This window comes from Myotis daubentonii, chromosome X, assembly GCF_963259705.1.
Source record: "Myotis daubentonii chromosome X, mMyoDau2.1, whole genome shotgun sequence".
Taxonomy (NCBI): domain Eukaryota; kingdom Metazoa; phylum Chordata; class Mammalia; order Chiroptera; family Vespertilionidae; genus Myotis; species Myotis daubentonii.
The window spans coordinates 112,285,758-112,306,374 of NC_081861.1; the positions used below are offsets into that span (position 1 = coordinate 112,285,758).

At 40.6% G+C, this 20,617-nt stretch overlaps 1 protein-coding gene across 1 annotated transcript; it reads left to right on the top strand.

Annotated features, from left to right (window-relative positions):
- The first annotated feature begins 18,530 nt into the window (after positions 1-18,530).
- Positions 18,531-18,911, top strand: LOC132225007 (huntingtin-interacting protein M-like). The gene has a single exon (XM_059680210.1). It carries the CDS (start codon positions 18,531-18,533, stop codon positions 18,909-18,911), a length of 381 nt encoding a protein of 126 aa, XP_059536193.1.
- Positions 18,912-20,617: the final 1,706 nt, after the last annotated feature.

The window sequence follows — 20,617 nt, forward strand, 5'->3', positions numbered from 1 at the left end:
GCTTCCATCAAACAAAAGCCCAGGACCAGACTGCTTCACAGGGGAGTTTTACCAAACATTCAAGGAAGAACTAAAACCTATCCTCCTCAGACTACTACAAAAAATTCAAGAGGAAGGAACACTTCCAAGCTCATTCTATGAAGCCAGCATCACCCTAATACCAAAACCAGGTAAAGACAACACAATGAAAGAGAATTACAGGCCAATATCCCTCATGAACATAGATGCCAAAATCCTCAACAAAATCTTAGCAAATCGGATCCAGCAGTACATCAGAAAGATCATACACCATGACCAAGTAGGATTTATCCCAGGGATGCAAGGATGGTACAATATCCGCAAATCAATAAACGTGATACATCACATAAACAAATTGAAAGAAAAAAACCACATGGTCATATCAATTGATGCAGAGAAAGCATTTGACGAAATTCAACACCCATTTTTGATAAAAACTCTCAGCAAGGTGGGAGTAGAAGGATCATACATCAACATAATAAAAGCCATATATGACAGGCCCACAGCCAACATCATACTCAATGGACAAAAACTAACACCATTTCCCCTAAGAACAGGAACAATACAGGGATGTCCCCTCTCACCACTCCTGTTCAACATAGTACTGGAAGTGTTAGCCATCGCAGTTCGGCAAGAAGAAGAAATAAAAGGCATCCAAATTGGAAAAGAGGAAGTAAAACTGTCCTTATTTGCAGCTGACATGATATTATACATACAAAACCCTAGAGATTCCATCAAAAAGCTACTAGACTTAATATATTAATTTGGCAATGTAGCAGGATACAAAATTAACCCCAAGAAATCTGAGGCATTTCTATACACCAATAGTGAACTTTCAGAAAGAGAGATTATAAAAACAATCCCGTTTTCCATTGTACCAAAAAAATTAAGCTACCTAGGAATAAACTTAACTAAAGAGGTAAAAGACCTCTACTCAGAAAACTACAGGACGTTGAAAAAAGATATAGAGGAAGACATAAACAGATGGAAGAACATACCGTGTTCATGGATTGGTAGAATCAACATCGTTAAAATGTCCATACTACCCAAAGCAATCTATAAATTCAACGCACTTCCCATTAAAATACCAACGGCATACTTCAGAGATCTAGAACGAACTCTCCAAAAATTCATCTGGAATAAAAAAAGACCCCGAATAGCTGCAGCAATCCTGAAAAAGAACAAAGTAGTTGGGATCTCAATACCAGATATCAAGTTGTATTACAAAGCCACTGTTCTCAAAACTGCCTGGTACTGGCACAAGAATAGGAATATAGATCAATGGAATAGAAGAGAGAGCCCAGAAATCGGCCCGAACCAATATGCTCAATTAATATTTGACAAAGGAGGCAAGAACATACAATGGAGCCAAGATAGTCTCACTCAATAAATGGTGTTGGGAAAATTGGACAGATATATGCAAGAAAATGAAACTAGACCACCAACTTACACCATACACAAAAATAAACTCAAAATGGATAAAGGACTTAAATGTACGACAAGAAACCATAAAAATTCTAGAAGAATCCAAAGGCAACAAAATCTCAGACATATGCCGAAGCAATTTCTTCACTGATACAGCTCCTAGGGCACTTGAAACTAAAGAAAAAATGAACAAATGGGACTACATCAAAATAAAAAGCTTCTGCACAGCAAAAGAAACCATCAACAAAACAATGAGAAAACCCACTGTGTGGGAAAACATATTTGCCAATGTCATATCTGATAAAGGCCTAATCTCCAAAATTTATACGGAACTCATACAACTTAACAAAAGGAAGATAAACAATCCAATCAAAAAATGGGCAAAGGATCTAAATAGACACCTTTCAAAAGAGGACATTCAGAAAGCCAAGAGACATATGAAAACATGCTCAAAGTCACTAATCATCCAAGAGATGCAAATCAAAACAACAATGAGGTACCATCTCACACCTGTCAGACTGGCTATCATCAACAAATCAACAAACGACAAGTGCTGGATGGGATGTGGAGAAAAAAGGAACACTTGTGCACTGCTGGTGGGAATGCAGACTGGTGCAGCCACTATGGAAGACAGTATGGAGTTTCCTCAAAAAACTGAAAATGGAACTCCCATTTGACCCAGTGTTCCCACTTCTAGGAATATATCCCAAGAAACCAGAATCACCAATCAGAAAGGATATATGCACCCCTATGTTCATAGCAGCACAATTCACCATAGCTAAGATCTGGAAACAGCCTAAGTGCCCATCAGTAGATGAATGGATCAGAAAACTGTGGTACATCTACACGATGGAATACTATGCTGCTCTAAAAAGGAAGGAACTCTTACCGTTTGCAACAGCATGGATGGAACTGGAGAGCATTATGCTAAGTGAAATAAGCCAGTCAGAGAAGTATAAATACCACATGATCTCACTCATTTGTTGAATATAATGAACAACATAAACTGATGAACAGGACTGATCCAGAGACGGAGAGGCATTGATTGGAATGTCAGGCCTTGGAAGGAAGGTAGGGGAGGGTGGAGGTAAGGGGGAAAGATCAACCATATTACTTATATGCAAGCATATAGGCCTAACCAATGGACACGGACAACGGGGGGGGGGGGGTGAGAGCATGAGTAGGGGGGTAGGATAGGGTAGGGGGTAACGTGGAGATAAGGACACATATGTAACATCTTAATCAATAAAAAATATATTTTTTTTAAAAAAGGCCCCATGGCTCCAAACTGCCCTCCCTGGCCGTCCTGACTGCCCCCAACTGGACTCCCCAGCCGACCTCATGGCCCCCAAATGTCCTCCTTGGCCAGCCTTATGGCCCCCAATGGCCCTCCCCAACAGGCCTCATGGCCCCCAACATCCCTTCCTGACAGGTCTCATGGCCTCCAACAGCCCGCTCAGGCTGGGCACATGGCCCCCAACTGACCTCCGCTGCCGGCCTCATGGATCCCACATGCCCTCTCCTGCCAGCCTAATGGCCCTCAACTTCCCTCCCTGGCCAGATCCATGGTGCCAATCTGCCCTCCCTGGCCAGCCTCATGGCCCCCAACAGCCCTCCCTGACAGACCTCATGGCCCCCAACGGACCTCCCAGGCCTGGCACATGGCCCCCAACTGTCCTCCCCTTCGGACACATTGGTCCCTACTGCCCCCTCTTACAAACCTGCTTGCCCCTAACCGCCCCCCCCACCGCAGTCTTATAGGCCCCAATGCCCTCCCCTACCGGCCTCATGGCCCCCAGCTGCTCTACCCTGCCAGCCTAATGGCCCTCAACTTCCCTCCCCTCTGGACACATTAGTCCCCAACTACCCTCTCCGGGCTGCCTTATTGGTCTCAACTGCCCCCCCCCCCCGCCAGCTTGCTTGCCCACAACTTCCCCCCCGCACCGGCTTCATGGCCCCCAATGCCCTCCCCTGCCAGCCTCATGGCCCCCAACTTCCCTGGATGGCGTAATGGCCCCCAAATGTCCTCATCTGCCAGCCTCATGGCCCCCAACTTCCCTCCCCTGCCGACCTGATGGCCTTCAACTACCCTCCCCTGCTGGACACATTAGTCCCCAATGCCCTCCCCAGCCTGCCTGATTGGCGTCAACTGCCCCCCTTTGCCAGCCTGCTCGCCCCCAACTGCCCTCCCTTGCCAGCCTCATGGCCCCCAACTGCCCTCCCCAACAGGCCTTATGGACCCCAACTTCCCTCCCTGGCTGGCCTCATGGCCCCCAACTGCCCTTTCTGACCGGCCTTATGGACCCCAACTGCCCTCCCCTGTCGGCCTCATGGCCCCCAACTGCACTACCTGGCTGGAATCACGGCCCCAAAGTGTCCTCCCTGGCTAGCCTCATTGCCCCCAACTGCCCTCTCCAGCTGGTTTCATTGCCCCCAACTGCCCTTGCCTGCCAGCCTCATGGCCTCAATGGACCTCCCTGCCAGCCTGATCACCTCTAACTGCCTCTGCCTTCCTGATTGCCCCTAACTGCTTTCCCCTGTTGGCCTGATCCCACCTCCAACTGCCCTCCCCTGCCAGCCTGATCTCATCCCCAATGTCCCTCCCCTGCCGGCCTGATCTTGCCCCCAACTGTCCTCCCCGCCAGCCTGATCTCGCCCCTACTTTCTTCTTCTGCATGTCTGATTGTCCCCAACTGCCCTCCCCTGCAGGCCTGATCACCCCTAACTGCCTCTAACTCGGCCTCCCCCCCATCCCCCATGGCTTTGTCTGGAAGGAAGTTGGACGTCCAGAAGATTGCTGATCGACACGGTCTAATTAGCATATTACCCTTTTATTAGTATAGATGTGCGTATGTTGAGAAATTGATAGTATAATGAGAGATCCCTTGTAGGTAAGTTTCTGTCTTTCTCTTGAAGCCTTAAGATTCTCTCTTTGTTGTTAACGTTTGCCATTATATTTATGATGTGTCTTCGTATAGGACTTTTTGGGTACATCTTGCTTGAGACTCTGTGCTTGTGTGACTTTTTTCTTCCCCAAGTCAGGGAAGTTTTCTGTAATTATTTCTTCAAATAGGTTTTCTAATCCTTGCTCCTCCTCTTGTCCTTCTGGAACCCCTATTATATGGATGTTGCTTCATTTCATGTTGTCCCAAAGCTCCCTTAAACTCTCTTCCTGCTTTCTAATTTTTTTCCTCCAATTGCTCTTCTGATTGTTTTCTACCTATCTTCTAACTTGCTTATTCAGTCCTCTGCTTCTTCTATTCTACTCTTGAAACCTTCCATTTTGTTCTTTATTTCAGCTATATCAGGCCAGCTATATCATTCTTCCTTTCCCCTGTATTTTTACATATGTTGGTGCAGTTTTCATCTAGGCGGTTATCTTCTTTATGACCATCACTCTGAATTATTTTTCTGACACATTGCTTGCCTCCATTTAATTTAGTTTCTTTTCTGTTAATTTCTCCTTTTCCTTCTTTTGGGGATTGTTGCTTTGTCTCTCCACTTTTGCTGCCTCTTTCTGGCCAGTGGCTCACTCCTAATCTCCATAATTGAATGCTTCATTTCTGGAATTTCTGATTTGTTCTTTTTAAAAGTTTCACTATCTTTGGGAAAGCATTCATTTTTTCATTGATTTGTTTTCTGAGTGCATTGAATTGCTTGTCTGCATTTTCTTGTATTTCTGAATATTTTCAGAATTGCAATCTTGAAATCTCTTTCATTTATATCACATATTTCCATGTGTTCCAGCTTGCTTTCTAGGGATTTTTTCTTTTCTTTCTGGTCATCCTCATTATAGTAGTTATATGTGGTATTTGCTGTCCTCTGTTTCTAGGTATGTATGTCTGTCTATATTACTGGCCTTCTATAGCAGCTTTCTTTGAAGAGGTCTTTCTACTATCTTCCAGTGGATTTCGCTGAATCTCAAGATTTTTTTTAACCTATTATTAACTCCCAGACTTGTTGTCCACTGCTTCCATAAGAGAGTATATCAGGGCTGCTTGGGGGTAGGGTTTGTTTTGCCCTCACTGTAATGTTGACCCCTGACCTTGGTGGGGTTCCCACCCCAAGCATACCACATGTGGATCAGTCACAGAGGGAAACAGAAGTTTTACTGCAATAGCTCTTGGTTTACAGATAGCATGATCCTTGACCTGACACCAAGGGCAACAGGAGGTGAGTTTTGTGAGTCCAAGTGGTGGCAGGACTCTTTGGTTCTGTTTCTTTGTCTGAAACACCACCACTGAGCCTGACAGTGGAGAGTAGCATGGCAGAACCCTGTACTCTCAGTGTCTGCTGGCTCAGTCACTGTTTGCTTCACTTGCCCTGCTGGACTGCCCCCTGCAACTCCCTGTTCCTTCCAGCCACCAAAGGAAATACTTGCTACTGCTGGCTTCCTCCCCTCTCCAGGTCTAGTCATGAGCTCCAAGCTACAGGGCTGCTTCCACAGGTCATCTGAGCATCCCCCCTTCTCATTTCCCCATCTATTCCCGGTTGCCAATCCTTAGATGTTTCAATGTCTGGGTCTCTCAGGCATGCCTCTGTAATGAGTAGGGCACTCTTTGTTGAGTTATAGTTGGTTAACTTGTTGAAATTTCAGGTGGGGAGGCCATGGGGATCTCTCACACTGCTATTCCTCTGAAGTCTGCTTGTTACTATAACATAAGATTTGTTACTTTGGCCGAAACCGGTTTGGCTCAGTGGATAGAGCGTCGGCCTGTGGACTGAAGGGTCCCAGGTTCGATTCCGGTCAAGGGCATGTACCTGGGTTTCGGGCACATCCCCAGTGGGAGGTGTGCAGGAGGCAGCTGGTCGATGTTTCTCTCTCATCGATGTTTCTAACTCTCTCTATCTCTCTCCCTTCCTCTCTGTAAAAAATCAATAAAATATATTAAAAAAAATGATTTGTTACTTTGGCAAGTGTTTTAATCTTGCTATCTCAGTTTTCCTAATTATAAAATGGGAATAATCATAGCACTTAACTCTAGGGGTTTTTCTGATAATTAAATGAGAATACCCAGAACAAAGGCCAGCATATATTAAGTACTTAATAGTTAGTTACTATTAATTACTATCTGTGATTTATTTAGTAATAGTGAGCTTAATACATTTGCATTTATGAAATATAAATTACATTTGGTGGAATTAAAAGAATCTTGAGTTGGGACATATTGAAGAAGAAGAAATTTCTATTTTTTTTTTTTACTTTATTAATGGTTTCGTAAGAAGTTTCACTTTTTGTGAAACATCTTTGAATACTGTACGTCTTATTACAAAGAATAAGGAAAGTATACAGCCAGCAATACTTTAGTATCATTAATATATTCTTTCTGTGTTTGTTGCTATTACAGATTTTAAAGAACTCATAACTTCTGCAACCTCTAAATACCTGTCATGAGTATGTTGTTTTTCAAACTATGGCCCCATGATCATTTGATTTTTAGATCCCTTAGTTTCCAGTTAAAGCTGGTCTTTAAATCAGCAGCTTCCTGGACAGCAGTCAGATTGAACAAATCAGAATCCAGGAGGTGGATTTCACCAGGTTCTCTTTGCTCCATAGGTTATTTTTATACAGAGAAAAAGTTTGAGAAATTCTAATCTAGTATGACATAAGAAACTGCTATCAATCATTTTGCCTTCTGATTTTCAAAAAAGTGAGAATTTTCTTCTTCTTTTTTCCTTCTTCTTAAGGGTAGCCTGTTTAATAGGGCTGATTGATATCTTTTGAGATAAATGGTAATAGTGCACTTGCAATTTATTATACTGTAATTTTTGTTTGAAAGTAATTTCTTTAAAAATATTTATTGAGGTAACAATACCTCTTTCCATGATTTCAGTTACCTGCGCTCAACCATGGTCTGAAAATATTAAGTAGAAAATTATAGAAATAAACAATTCATAAGTTTTAAATTGTGTGCCATTCTGAGTAATATGATGAAATCTCTAGCTCCATCAAGCTGAGGATGTGAATCGTCCCTTTGTCCAGAGCATCCATACTGTATAGATGTTGCCAACACATTAGTCATTTAGTAGCCATCCCGGTTATCATATGGACTGTTATAGTATTGCAGTGCTTGTGTTCAAGTAATCATTATTAGCTCAAGAAAGCCATATAATTTGAATTTGGTTGGTCTCTTTTTTATTGTAAAGCTAATAGCAACACTCCTTTCAAATCTCTAAAACCTAGGGTGGATGGAAGCTAAAACAATTATTTCAATAGTTTTAATTTTAACAATTGGAGTGAAAATCCACATATCTTATAGTTCCTTTGACAATAATGTTACTTTTTTTTTTTTACTTTCACTATCCTTATCTTGGATTAAAAAATGTGTAGCATTTATACATATTTTATAACTATTAAGTTATTTTCAGGATGTTTCAGAAACATGTCAAGATGTTTCTTTTTTATTTCTAGAAGATAATTGATTATATAGTTTTCATAGAGATAAACTTTAAAATTTATTATTATACCCAGTCATCTGATCAAAGTTCTATAATAAAACCTAGATATTGTTCTGTTGAAATTTTAGCAGTAACATTGTTTATGTCTGCTGTAGAAACTCCCCCCCCCCAATTAAAATTATAAAGCAGAAAGTTTTAATCTAAAACAAGGACTGCGAGAACATTGTTAAATATGTATTATATAAATTATGTATAGCTAGTCTCCAATGTTTTCTTCATAGATCATTGGAGATTAACTGTGTGCTTTCCCTTTCAACTGGCTCATCTGTTGATAATTTACTTTTATTTGTATGTAGTTTTCTGTATCTATCACCCAGATTATATTCAAATGCAGGATTCTTTTTTTGTGGTTGTGGTTCTGTGAGCCACCGATTCACTCTGGATTCTTATGTGCTCATATCCATTGGGTCAGATATTAGAAAAGAACTTCACTACCTATCACAGTGGAAATACAATGGGAAATGAATTTCTTGTGCTTGAGTGATGCTTGCATTGTCACAGCACTAATCTCTTAAGGAATTATATGACAAGATCAGTGATAAAATAATTGTAAATTCTGTCACATTACTTTCCAATTTAAGGCTTTAAGACAGTAGAGCTAATTCTATCCAGAATAGTTTATACAGTTTCTTTAATCATTCCAACCCTCTCAATTTACATCTAGCTGTATTTTTATTGTTTATTTTACAAATGTATTATAGGTCCAGAGTGTACAATACCAGACTATAAATCTTATAATGAAATATAAATTTATTTTAGATACTGTATTATATTACAAATACATATAAATGTGCATGCTCACCAATTTTGCAGCTTTAGTAGATATATGATTATTTGCCACAAGAATATAGCATAATAAATTTCAAAAGTTCTATTGATACTATGATTCTCCTTTTCCCATACGTTCAATGTATATGTTCTGTGCATCTCACTTAATAAAAGTATAATATTTGGTATATTTGTGAGGAACATAAATTATCCTATTTAGTTGGACTCTTATTCACATAGCCCTAGAGCTAAGGCACAAAGAAAATATTCATACCATGCCTTTGTGTTATTAATGTCTGTACAGATAAATTATATTTTTATTTCTCACAAGATCATTGACATTTTCTCTTCCAATATTCTTTTCATATTGAAAACACATATTTTTGTAATATGTAATCCATATTTATGGATGGATTACATATCCATACATAATATCCATATTTATGTACTATACATTTTACATATATTTAACGTTATTTTTGAGATAACTAATTACAATTATATTTATTTTTCACTATTAAAAAAGTAATAGTCTTTTTATTTTGTAAATGGAAAAGCAATTGAAATTTTTAAAAATACTTTACTAAATTAGTTTAAATATATATTAATAAGGTGCATTGGAATAAGTATTTGTTTTTTTGTTGTTGTTGTTTTCTTTTTTTTTTATTGCTTATAGTAATACAAAGGGTATTACATATGTATCCATTTTTCCCCCCGCCCTAGACAGTCCCCTAGCCTCCCCTATCGCCCAGTGTCTTATGTCCATTGGTTATGCTTATATGCATGCATACAAGTCCTTTGGTTGATCTCTTACCCCCCTACCTCCTGTCCCCCAACCCTCCCCGGCCTTCCCGCTGCAGTTTGACAATCTGTTTGAGGCAGCTCTGCCTCTGTATCTATTTTTGTTCAAAAGTTTATAATGGTCTCTGTTATCCATTAATCAGTGAGATCATGTGGTATTTATACTTCTCTGACTGGCTTATTTCACTTAGCATAATGCTCTCCAGTTCCATCCATGCTGTTGCAAATGGTAAGAGTTCCTTCCTTTTTAGAGCAGCATAGTATTCCATCGTGTAGATGTACCACAGTTTTCTAATCCATTCATCTACTGATGGGCACTTAGGCTGTTTCCAGATCTTAGCTATGGTGAATTGTGCTGCTATGAACATAGGGGTGCATATATCCTTTCTGATTGGTGATTCTGGTTTCTTGGGATATATTCCTAGAAGTGGGAACACTGGGTCAAATGGGAGTTCCATTTTCAGTTTTTTGAGGAAACTCCATACTGTCTTCCATAGTGGCTGCACCAGTCTGCATTCCCACCAGCAGTGCACAAGTGTTCCTTTTTCTCCACATCCCATCCAGCACTTGTCGTTTGTTGATTTGTTGATGATAGCCAGTCTGACAGGTGTGAGATGGTACCTCATTGTTGTTTTGATTTGCATCTCTTGGATGATTAGTGACTTTGAGCATGTTTTCATATGTCTCTTGGCTTTCTGAATGTCCTCTTTTGAAAGGTGTCTATTTAGATCCTTTGCCCATTTTTTGATTGGATTGTTTATCTTCCTTTTGTTAAGTTGTATGAGTTCCGTATAAATTTTGGAGATTAGGCCTTTATCAGATATGACATTGGCAAATATGTTTTCCCACACAGTGGGTTTTCTCATTGTTTTGTTGATGGTTTCTTTTGCTGTGTAGAAGCTTTTTATTTTGATGTAGTCCCATTTGTTCATTTTTTCTTTAGTTTCAAGTGCCCTAGGAGCTGTATCAGTGAAGAAATTGCTTCGGCATATGTCTGAGATTTTGTTGCCTTTGGATTCTTCTAGAATTTTTATGGTTTCTTGTCGTACATTTAAGTCCTTTATCCATTTTGAGTTTATTTTTGTGTATGGTGTAAGTTGGTGGTCTAGTTTCATTTTCTTGCATATATCTGTCCAATTTTCCCAACACCATTTATTGAGTGAGACTATCTTGGCTCCATTGTATGTTCTTGCCTCCTTTGTCAAATATTAATTGAGCATATTGGTTCGGGCCGATTTCTGGGCTCTCTCTTCTATTCCATTGATCTATATGCCTATTCTTGTGCCAGTACCAGGGAGTTTTGAGAACAGAGGCTTTGTAATACATCTTGATATCTGGTATTGAGATCCCACCTACTTTGTTCTTTTTCAGGATTGCTGCAGCAATTCGGGGTCTTTTTTTATTCCAGATGAATTTTTGGAGAGTTCGTTCTAGATCTCTGAAGTATGCCGTTGGTATTTTAATGGGAAGTGCGTTGAATTTATAGATTGCTTTGGGTAGTATGGACATTTTAATGATGTTGATTCTACCAATCCATGAACACGGTATGTTCTTCCATCTGTTTATGTCTTCCTCTATATCTTTTTTCAATGTCCTGTAGTTTTCTGAGTAGAGGTCTTTTACCTCTTTAGTTAAGCTTAATTTCTTTGGTGCTATGGTAAACGGGATTGTTTTTATAATCTCTCTTTCTGAAAGTTCACTATTGGTGTATAGAAATGCCTCAGATTTCTTGGGGTTAATTTTGTATCCTGCTACATTGCCAAATTCATGTATTAAGTCTAGTAGCTTTTTGATGGAGTCTCTAGGGTTTTGTATGTATAATATCATGTCAGCTGCAAATAAGGACAGTTTTACTTCCTCTTTTCCAATTTGGATGCCTTTTATTTCTTCTTCTTGCCGAATTGCAATGGCTAACACTTCCAGTACTAAGTTGAACAGGAGTGGTGAGAGGGGGCATCCCTGCCTTGTTCCTGTTCTTAGGGGAAATGGTGTTAGTTTTTGTCCATTGAGTATGATGTTGGCTGTGGGCCTGTCATGTATGGCTTTTATTATGTTGAGGTATGATCCTTCTACTCCCACCTTGCTGAGAGTTTTTATCAAAAATGGGTGTTGAATTTCGTCAAATGCTTTCTCTGCATCAATTGATATGACCATGTGGTTTTTTTCTTTCAATTTGTTTATGTGATGTATCACGTTTATTGATTTGCGGATATTGTACCATCCTTGCATCCCTGGGATAAATCCTACTTGGTCATGGTGTATGATCTTTCTGATGTACTGCTGGATCCGATTTGCTAAGATTTTGTTGAGGATTTTGGCATCTATGTTCATGAGGGATATTGGCCTGTAATTCTCTTTCATTGTGTTGTCTTTACCTGGTTTTGGTATTAGGGTGATGCTGGCTTCATAGAATGAGCTTGGAAGTGTTCCTTCCTCTTGAATTTTTTGTAGTAGTCTGAGGAGGATAGGTTTTAGTTCTTCCTTGAATGTTTGGTAAAACTCCCCTGTGAAGCCGTCTGGTCCTGGGCTTTTGTTTGATGGAAGCTTTTTGATGACTGCTTCAATTTCTTCCATAGTTGTTGTCCTGTTGAAGTTTTTAGGTTCTTCCTGATTGAGTTTTGGAATGTTGCATTTTTCTAGGAATTTGTCCATTTCCTCCAGGTTGTCTAGTTTGTTGGAGTAGAGCTGTCCATAGTATTTTTTAACAATCATTTGTATTTCTGTGGGGTCTGTTGTTATTTCGCCTCTATCGTTTCTGATTTTGTTTATTTGGGTCCTCTCTCTCTGCTTCTTGGTGAGTCTGGCTAGAGGTTTGTCAATCTTGTTTATCCTTTCAAAGAACGGGCTCTTGGTTTCATTGATTTTCTGTATTGTTTTTTTGGTCTCTATGTCATTTCTGCTCTAATCTTTATTATCTCCTTCCTTCTGCTCACTGTGGGGTTTTCTTGTTGCTGTCTTTCTAATTCTTTGAGTTGTGGAGTTAGGTGATTTACTACCATTTTTTCTTGTTTTTTGAGATAGGCCTGTAGAGCTATAAGCTTCCCTCTCAGGACTGCTTTCATTGTGTCCCATAGGTATTGGATTGTTGTGTTTTCATTGTCATTAGTTTCCAGGATGTTTTTAATTTCTTCTTTGATCTCATTGGTAACCCAATCAATATTTAATAGCATGCTATTCAGCTTCCAGTTGTTTGAGTATTTTGGGTTGTTTTTATTGTAGTTTATTTCTAATATTATGCCATCGGGGTCTGCGAAGATGCTTTTTATGATTTCAATCTTCTTGAATTTGGGGATACTTTGCTTGTGACCCAATATATGGTCTATTTTTGAATATGTCTTGTGAGCACATGAGTACAATGTATATTCCCTGGCTTTGGGGTGAAGCGTTCTGAACATGTCTGTTAAGTCCATCTGATCTAGTGAGTCATTTAGGATTGCTGTATCTTTGCTGATTGTTTGTCTAGAGGACTTACCCAGTGCTGTCAGTGGTGTATTAAAGTCCCCTACTATGATAGTATTTTTGTCAATCTCTCCTTTGATATCTTCCAGGAGTTTTTTTATGAATTTGGGTGCTCCTACATTGGGTGCATATATGTTTAACAGAGTTATATCTTCTTGTTGTATTGATCCCTTTAGTATTATGAAGTGGCCTTCCTTATCTCTTGTTAAGGTCTTCACTTTGAGGTCTATTTTGTCCGATATAAGTATTGCTACCCCAGCTTTCTTTTCCTTTCCATTTGACTGAAAGATATTTTTCCATCCTTTCACTTTCAGTCTGTGTGAGTCCCTTCTAATGAGGTGGGTTTCTTGTAGACAGCAGATGTATGGGTCATGTTTTTTTTTATCCATTCAGCCACTCGATGTCTTTTGGTTGGAGCATTTAGTCTGTTTACGTTTAAAGTTATTATTGAAAGGTACTTGTTTGTAGCCATATCTTTTTGTTTGTGGCTGTTTTCTCTCTGAGCTTTTTCTTTTTTCTTTTTATACCAGTCCCTTTAGCATTCCTTGCATTGCTGGCTCGGTGGTGATAAACTCCCTTAGCCTTTTTTTGTCTGTGAAGCTTCTTATTTCCCCTTCAAGTTTGAATGATAGCCTTGCTGGATAGAGTATTCTTGGATTCAGTCCTTTGCTTTGCATCACTTTGTAAATTTCTGTCCATTCTTTTCTGGCCTGATGTGTTTCTGTTGAGAAATCATTTGATAATCTAATGGGAGATCCCTTGTATGTGACTTTCCGTCTCTCTCTTGCGGCCTGTAAGATTTTCTCTTTGTCCTGAACATTTGCCATGGTAATTATGATGTGTCTTGGTGTGGGTCTTTTTGGGTTCACCTTGTATGGGACTCTCTGGGCTTGTGTGACTTTTTTCTTCCCCACCTCAGGGAAGTTTTCTGATATTATTTCTTCGAATAGGTTTTCTAATCCTTGTTCATCTTTCTGTTGTTCTGGTACCCCTATTATTCGTATGTTGTTTTGTTTCATGTTGTCCCAAAGCTCCCTTAGGCTCTCCTCCTGTCTTTTAATTTTTTTCTCCAATTGCAGTACATTTTGGGTGTGTTTTGCCTCCTTGTCTTCTAATTCACGAATTCGGTCCTCCACTTCTCCTAGCCTACTGTTGATACTTTCAATGGTGTTTTTTTATTGCAGCTATATCACTCTTCATTTCTTCTTGGGTCTTACTTAAGTTGTTGATTTTTTCACTGTTTCTTCTTGCTTCTTGCAGAGGTTGTCGATTTTTCCCTCCATCCGGTTTATGCACTCTAGGACACTTATTCTGAATTCTTTTTCTGTCATGTTGCATGCCTCTGTATTACTTAGCTGATTTTCTGGAGAATCCTCCTTCTCTTTCCTTTGGGGGTTTCTTTGTCTACCCATGTTTGATCTCACTGACATATCTAGACGTTGAGTCGTTCAGTGGCTGCTCCCTGGGTGGCAGTGATTCCTTGGTCTGTGGTTGCTCTTCGGGCGGTTGCGGTAGCAGCTGCTCTTCAGTTGGCAGCAGCTCCTCTGGTGGGTGCTGTTCACAGCTGTGGTGCCTCTTCTGGCTGGTGGGGGGCGGTTTCACGTACAGCTGCTGTTCCTTAGCAGAGGGTGTGGTGCTCAGTAGGCTGCTATTGCTCGGATCTGCTGCGTTGATTTAAGGGCACAAAATACAACACAACAAGGCACCACGTACCAGGCACTAAACACAAATATAGTCACAATATTAATAACCCCAAATAAAGGTGACCACCCGAATTAAGAGAATTAGGGGATAAGGAAGAAGGAAGAGATAAAGATAAAAGAGAAAAAAGAAAAGAAAAGTAGAGATCAAAAAGGGGAGTGCAAAAATGAAGTTCAGAAAAAGAAGGGGGGAAAATAAAAGCGAGAAAAGAAAAGAAAAAAAAGAGCGAAAAAAGAGAATGAAGTGGAAGAGGGGAAGAGACTTTTTATATGAGGAGAATACTCCTATAGAACCGCCACGAATCCCAGCAAATTCCAGCAACAGCTCCCTGTAGATGGATGCAAACTAGAAACAACCAATAATATAACGATGAAAATAGAATGGAGAACCCTAATCCCAAAATAAAATAAAGAGAAAATAAAATGGAACTTTAAAAGATGGTAAAATGGTAGCAGTGATAATGCTGGTTCAAAAATAAGAAGGTAGTAATTAAAAGGGTAAAATCAGGAAAAAGAAGATGGAAAAAGAAGAAAAAAGGAAGAAGAAGAAAAAAAAAAGGAGAAAAAAAAGAAAAAAGAAAAAAAAATTGGTTTCTTAGTTAAAAGGTTAAAAAAGAAGAAAAAAAAATTGCAGTAGTGAAGGTCCTTCGGTTCTTCTATTCTTCAGTCTGGCTCACCTTTAGTCCTGGAGGTAATCAGGAGAGTGTTGAGTTTCCCTGTGATACACTGTTCCTCTGTGTTGTAAACCACAGTCCTTATTTCAAAGCAGGCCTTATTTGTTTCTCAGACTGCCTTATTTTGTGTTTAGCAAAGAGTCAGTTTGTGGTGCAGCCTCTGGGTGGCAGTGTTCTGGGGTTGGCCTCTAAGGCTATATGGCATTGAAAATCCTTCTATAGGCCAGACCCTGTTAACTCCCAGGGACTGATCAGATTATTTTAATCCTTGATCTTGTTCAGGGTGGAATCTGGGTGTGGCTGTGCTCCTTGTCTGGGGGCTGGGGGGAGGAGTCTCACTCTCAGGAGAGAATGGCTGCCCCAGTCCTGGGCTCAGGGGTGTCTCAGCACTCAATTCGCTGCCACCTCTCCCGGCTCCCCCTCTCTCCCCAGTCTCTCCCCAGATTCCACTCGTCTGCACACTCTCCCTCTCTTCAGCACAGGTGAGTGTCTGTATCCGAAATGTCCCATGAACAGGATTCAGTGAAAAGAAACAAACAAACGCCGGCCGCGGAAACAGGGAAGGCTTGGTTTCTGTAAGCTTCTTCTCTTACCGGGACTGCATCGTCTGGTCAGCTCTTCAGGCTGCCCCCTTTAGGCTCAGTCCTCTGTGATCACAGATCCCAGCTCTCAACTCCCCAGGCTGTGCCAGGAATCCCGCGGTTCTCCTTTCCCCCAGTCAGGGGCTGTGCCTGTCCCAAGAGACGCCGCTGTCTGCCACGCAGTCTCCCTCCGACCCTCTTGGCTCAGAGGTCTGGCAAACTTTCCAGCCCAGATCCCTGGTTTTCTTACCTTTCCAGGGGAGTTCTGCTCTTCCCAGCTGGAAATGGTCTCACCAGCTGAGCAATTTCGCCAATTCGGTGTGGGTGTTACTAGTTTCAGCTGCTCACTCCATTTGCTCCGGGACACGACCTGGGACGCGTCTGCCTATATCGCCGCCATCTTCTGTCTCTCTAATAAAGATTAATTTTAAAAAGGAAGTGAGGAGCACAGCTGAGAAGGCCTTTATTGTCTTAGAGCAGCGGTTCTCAACCTATGGGTCGCAAACCCTTTGGGGGTCGAACGACCCTTTCACAGGGGTCACCTTAGACCATCGGAAAACACATATAAAATTACATATTGTTTTTGTGATTAATCACTATGCTTTAATTATGTTCAATTTGTAACAAGGAAAATACATCCTGCATATCAGATATTTACATTGTGACTCATAACAGTAGCAAAATTACAGTTGTGAAGTAGCAACGAAAATAATTTTATGGTTGGGGATCATCACAACATGAGGAACTGTATTAAAGGGTCGCTGCATTAGGAAGGTTGAGAACCACTGTCTCAGAGAATACCTAATCATCAAAAACAGACTATTGATAAACATATGAATATCAGATGTTGTTGGTGAAGATTTAGAGGGAAAATATTGGAATCTGGAGGAGAGGAAATTCTTGTTATCTAGGGGCAGAAATCACAGGTGAATTGTAACAATGAACATGTAGCTGAGCAGGTTCCCAAGGAAAGTGTTGAAGGCATGACATTGCTTTTTCTTGCTATTTTAAAGAAAATACATAAATTGAGGGAAGAACTGTTAAGCAAAAAAGAACCAGTACATGAAGATACAAGAAATTCTCAGCCTATCCAGATTGTGAAAGACATTAAAATGAGAGGATTCACTGTCAGGAAAGTGTCCCATGGAGATAAAATCAAGGATGTAGCTAGTCATCCATGTGCTAGTACAGCTGAGGAATCAAAAGGTCAGAGTATTCAGAGGGCTCTTTGAAGCAATAGAGGATATGAATCATGGATGTTCCCAGCTATCTTAGCAGAAGCAACAAATAGAGATGAGATTTTCCAAGAGGGATGTGGGAAGGAGCTTCTTGTCTAAGGACATGAATCCCCACGACATACATGGGAGACTACGGGATTTTTGCATATGTTAAATCAACAGAAACAATGTCATTTTTAACTGAAAGAATAGACAGAGGATGAAATGATAGAAGGTTGTGGTACTTCCAGGTGTTCACAAGCAGAAAATGGGCTGATAAACTACTCAACTGCAAACATGTGCTCAATTCAAAAGGAAAGATGATTCTGAGTGCAGAACATAGAGGGCAGAGCTGTGGAGCCAGGTGAATTCATGGGATCAGAAGGAAGAGCCTCACCTCAACAATGATCATTTCCAGGCCTTGAAGCTATGGAGGTTTGTGTGCTTCAATATTGAAGTTGCTTGGGTCAGAGACTCCTTTCTTCCTTCTACATTCTCTCTTTTGGAATAGACATATTTATGACTGTGATCAGCTATAAATGAACCAAAAACAAAGCAGAAACACAATATTAGTAGAGAGGAAAATGAAAATGATAAAAAACAAAAACAAAAATAAACATCTCTTGGTGCTTTGGCTTCACCTAGGACAGCCAAGAAAAAGCACATCTGGGCTTAAAATGATTCTTAAAAATGAGGCTCAACAACATCTACCTGATTCTGACAGATGAATCTACTGAGCAACTCATTGTGACTTCCAAAATGATTACAATATATTTTTCAAAAGGTGTAAAAAACCAAAACATTCATACAGATATAAAATGAACATGTGTTAAAAGATTCTATTTTCTCAATGAGGGAATGGCAAGGTGTTATAACTGGTTGAAAAGAGAAAACAAATTTAGATACGGGAATATTAATCAAGAACATTTCAACGAATGTATAAATGGATGTAAAACTGGTTTCCTGACATCATCACAGGGGGACAATTTAATATCTGCTAGACAAGACAGTTTACATGTTTATCAGTAACCTACAACTACTCCAAGGTTGTAAAGGACCTTAAAGACAATGTAAGGTTAGAATCAGATGGCATGGAATTGTGTCCTTAAGATGGGAAAAGTTTTCTATTGAAACACACTTATTTTTGCAATGTTAAAATCAAGCAGAAAATGACAGTTCCCTCAAAAGTCAGGGGCCAGTCGCTAGAGTTACAGGTCCCTGTAGGGGACATTTCTAGGCTGAGGTCTGATGAGGTCACAATGGACACCTATGACGACCCAAAGTCCAGGATGTCATAAAGGGCTCCCTGACCAATGAGGGGCTAGAGTGCAGAGATCTAAGACGCAGAGCTGAGCGGTGGTGTCTTCAAAGACCTAGTCCAGCTATACGTACAGTTAAGAAGGGCTGATCGGACTGAAATCAACAACCATGTCACAAAATCAAAGCCCTGCGAACTCCACCAAGACTCCAGACCACGATTTAACCGCCGAGTTGCAGTCTCCTTTGACCTACGTGGATCGCCTTCTTCAAAACAATCAACAGAATCAAGATCAAAGTTCCGGCGCAAATGACTTGGTTATGGTCATGCTCGACTCCCTGACGGACTACATCGTGGAGATGGTGGGCATGGAGGTCAACAACCAACGTGCGGCAAGTGCTGCAAGTGCTCCAAGTGCGCCAAGTGTGCGGAGCGCGCCGACTGCCCAGCCAGAGGCGGAGAGGGCAGCCAACAGCCATGAAGTGCCGCCGCGCTACCGTGATGCAGCCTTCACTCTGTTCGACCCAAAGCGTGCATCTAGAAGAGGCTGAAAGCCTGCGTCCCCGAGCCTGGCAAGAGTCATTGGAGCAGCCCAAGCTAAATGTCGCCTAGCTGAGGAAGCCAGGTTCTGTTGTCAACTAATGTCATTAAAGGACTGAACAGCACCGCAATACTTCTGATTCCGCTGTTTCTGTCATTTGGTGGGAGAAGTAGCTGCGAGACATCCAGGAGATATCTCATGGAGAATTGGAAGGTAGAAGGTGTGGGCAGTGTGGGAATGGTAGAATCGGGGACTTAAGGGAGCAGTTTCTAATGGCGACGGTGCGCGGGGAGGGGCGCTGGTGGGAGTAACTGGCGGAGGTTGTTGGGGAAGAGAAGACTTTCACAAGGGTTTTGAACAAGTCAAGGCTGGGGTGGGGGATGGCTCCCAGAATGATTGTGGTAACTGGGGTGGGCCTGAAGACCATGACTGAGGCGCCAAAGGATTTATTCCTAATTGGGAATGTCTAAAAGTAGGAAGTGGTGGCAACGGGGGTGGCAGAGAGGGTAGCATAGCAGTTGGCATGAACTTCATGGGATTGGGGCTTTACAGGAGGACTGAGGAGTGGTGGGAAAAAAACAAAGAAACCTATATAAAAGGAATTAGAGTCCGCTGATTTCATTTATTTATATACTGCCCCATTACAAAAAAGGACTTGAGACAGGGATTATTAAGTAGTGCTTTAACTGCCATTACAGTATATTATTTTGTCCTCTTTTGTGGATACTGCTACTTTAAACAGTAATATATAAAAGCTACTCTCTGGTCTAAGACTTAAAATTCAAGCAAGTCTTAATGATTTTAATTTCTTCTTTGATCTCATCGGCAACCCAGTCAATATTTAATAGCATGCTATTCAGCTTCCAGGTATTTGAGTATTTTGGGTTGTTTTTATTGTAGTTTATTTCTAATATTATGCCATCGGGGTCTGCGAAGATGCTTTTTATGATTTCAATCTTCTTGAATTTGGGGATACTTTGCTTGTGACCCAATATATGGTCTATTTTTGAATATGTCTTGTGAGCACATGAGTACAATGTATATTCCCTGGCTTTGGGGTGAAGCGTTCTGAACATGTCTGTTAAGTCCATCTGATCTAGTGAGTCATTTAGGATTGCTGTATCTTTGCTGATTGTTTGTCTAGAGGACTTACCCAGTGCTGTCAGTGGTGTATTAAAGTCCCCTACTATGATAGTATTTTTGTCAATCTCTCCTTTGATATCTTCCAGGAGTTTTTTTATGAATTTGGGTGCTCCTACATTGGGTGCATATATGTTTAACAGAGTTATATCTTCTTGTTGTATTGATCCCTTTAGTATTATGAAGTGGCCTTCCTTATCTCTTGTTAAGGTCTTCACTTTGAGGTCTATTTTGTCCGATATAAGTATTGCTACCCCAGCTTTCTTTTCCTTTCCATTTGCCTGAAAGATATTTTTCCATCCTTTCACTTTCAGTCTGTGTGAGTCCCTTCTAATGAGGTGGGTTTCTTGTAGACAGCAGATGTATGGGTCATGTTTTTTTTTATCCATTCAGCCACTCGATGTCTTTTGGTTGGAGCATTTAGTCTGTTTACGTTTAAAGTTATTATTGAAAGGTACTTGTTTGTAGCCATATCTTTTTGTTTGTGGCTGTTTTCTCTCTGAGCTTTTTCTTTTTTCTTTTTATACCAGTCCCTTTAGCATTCCTTGCATTGCTGGCTCGGTGGTGATAAACTCC

Coding starts and splice junctions, on each gene's coding strand:
- LOC132225007 (XM_059680210.1), top strand. CDS start 18,531: ATGTCACAAAATCAAAGCCCTGCGAACTCCACCAAGACTCCAGACCAC.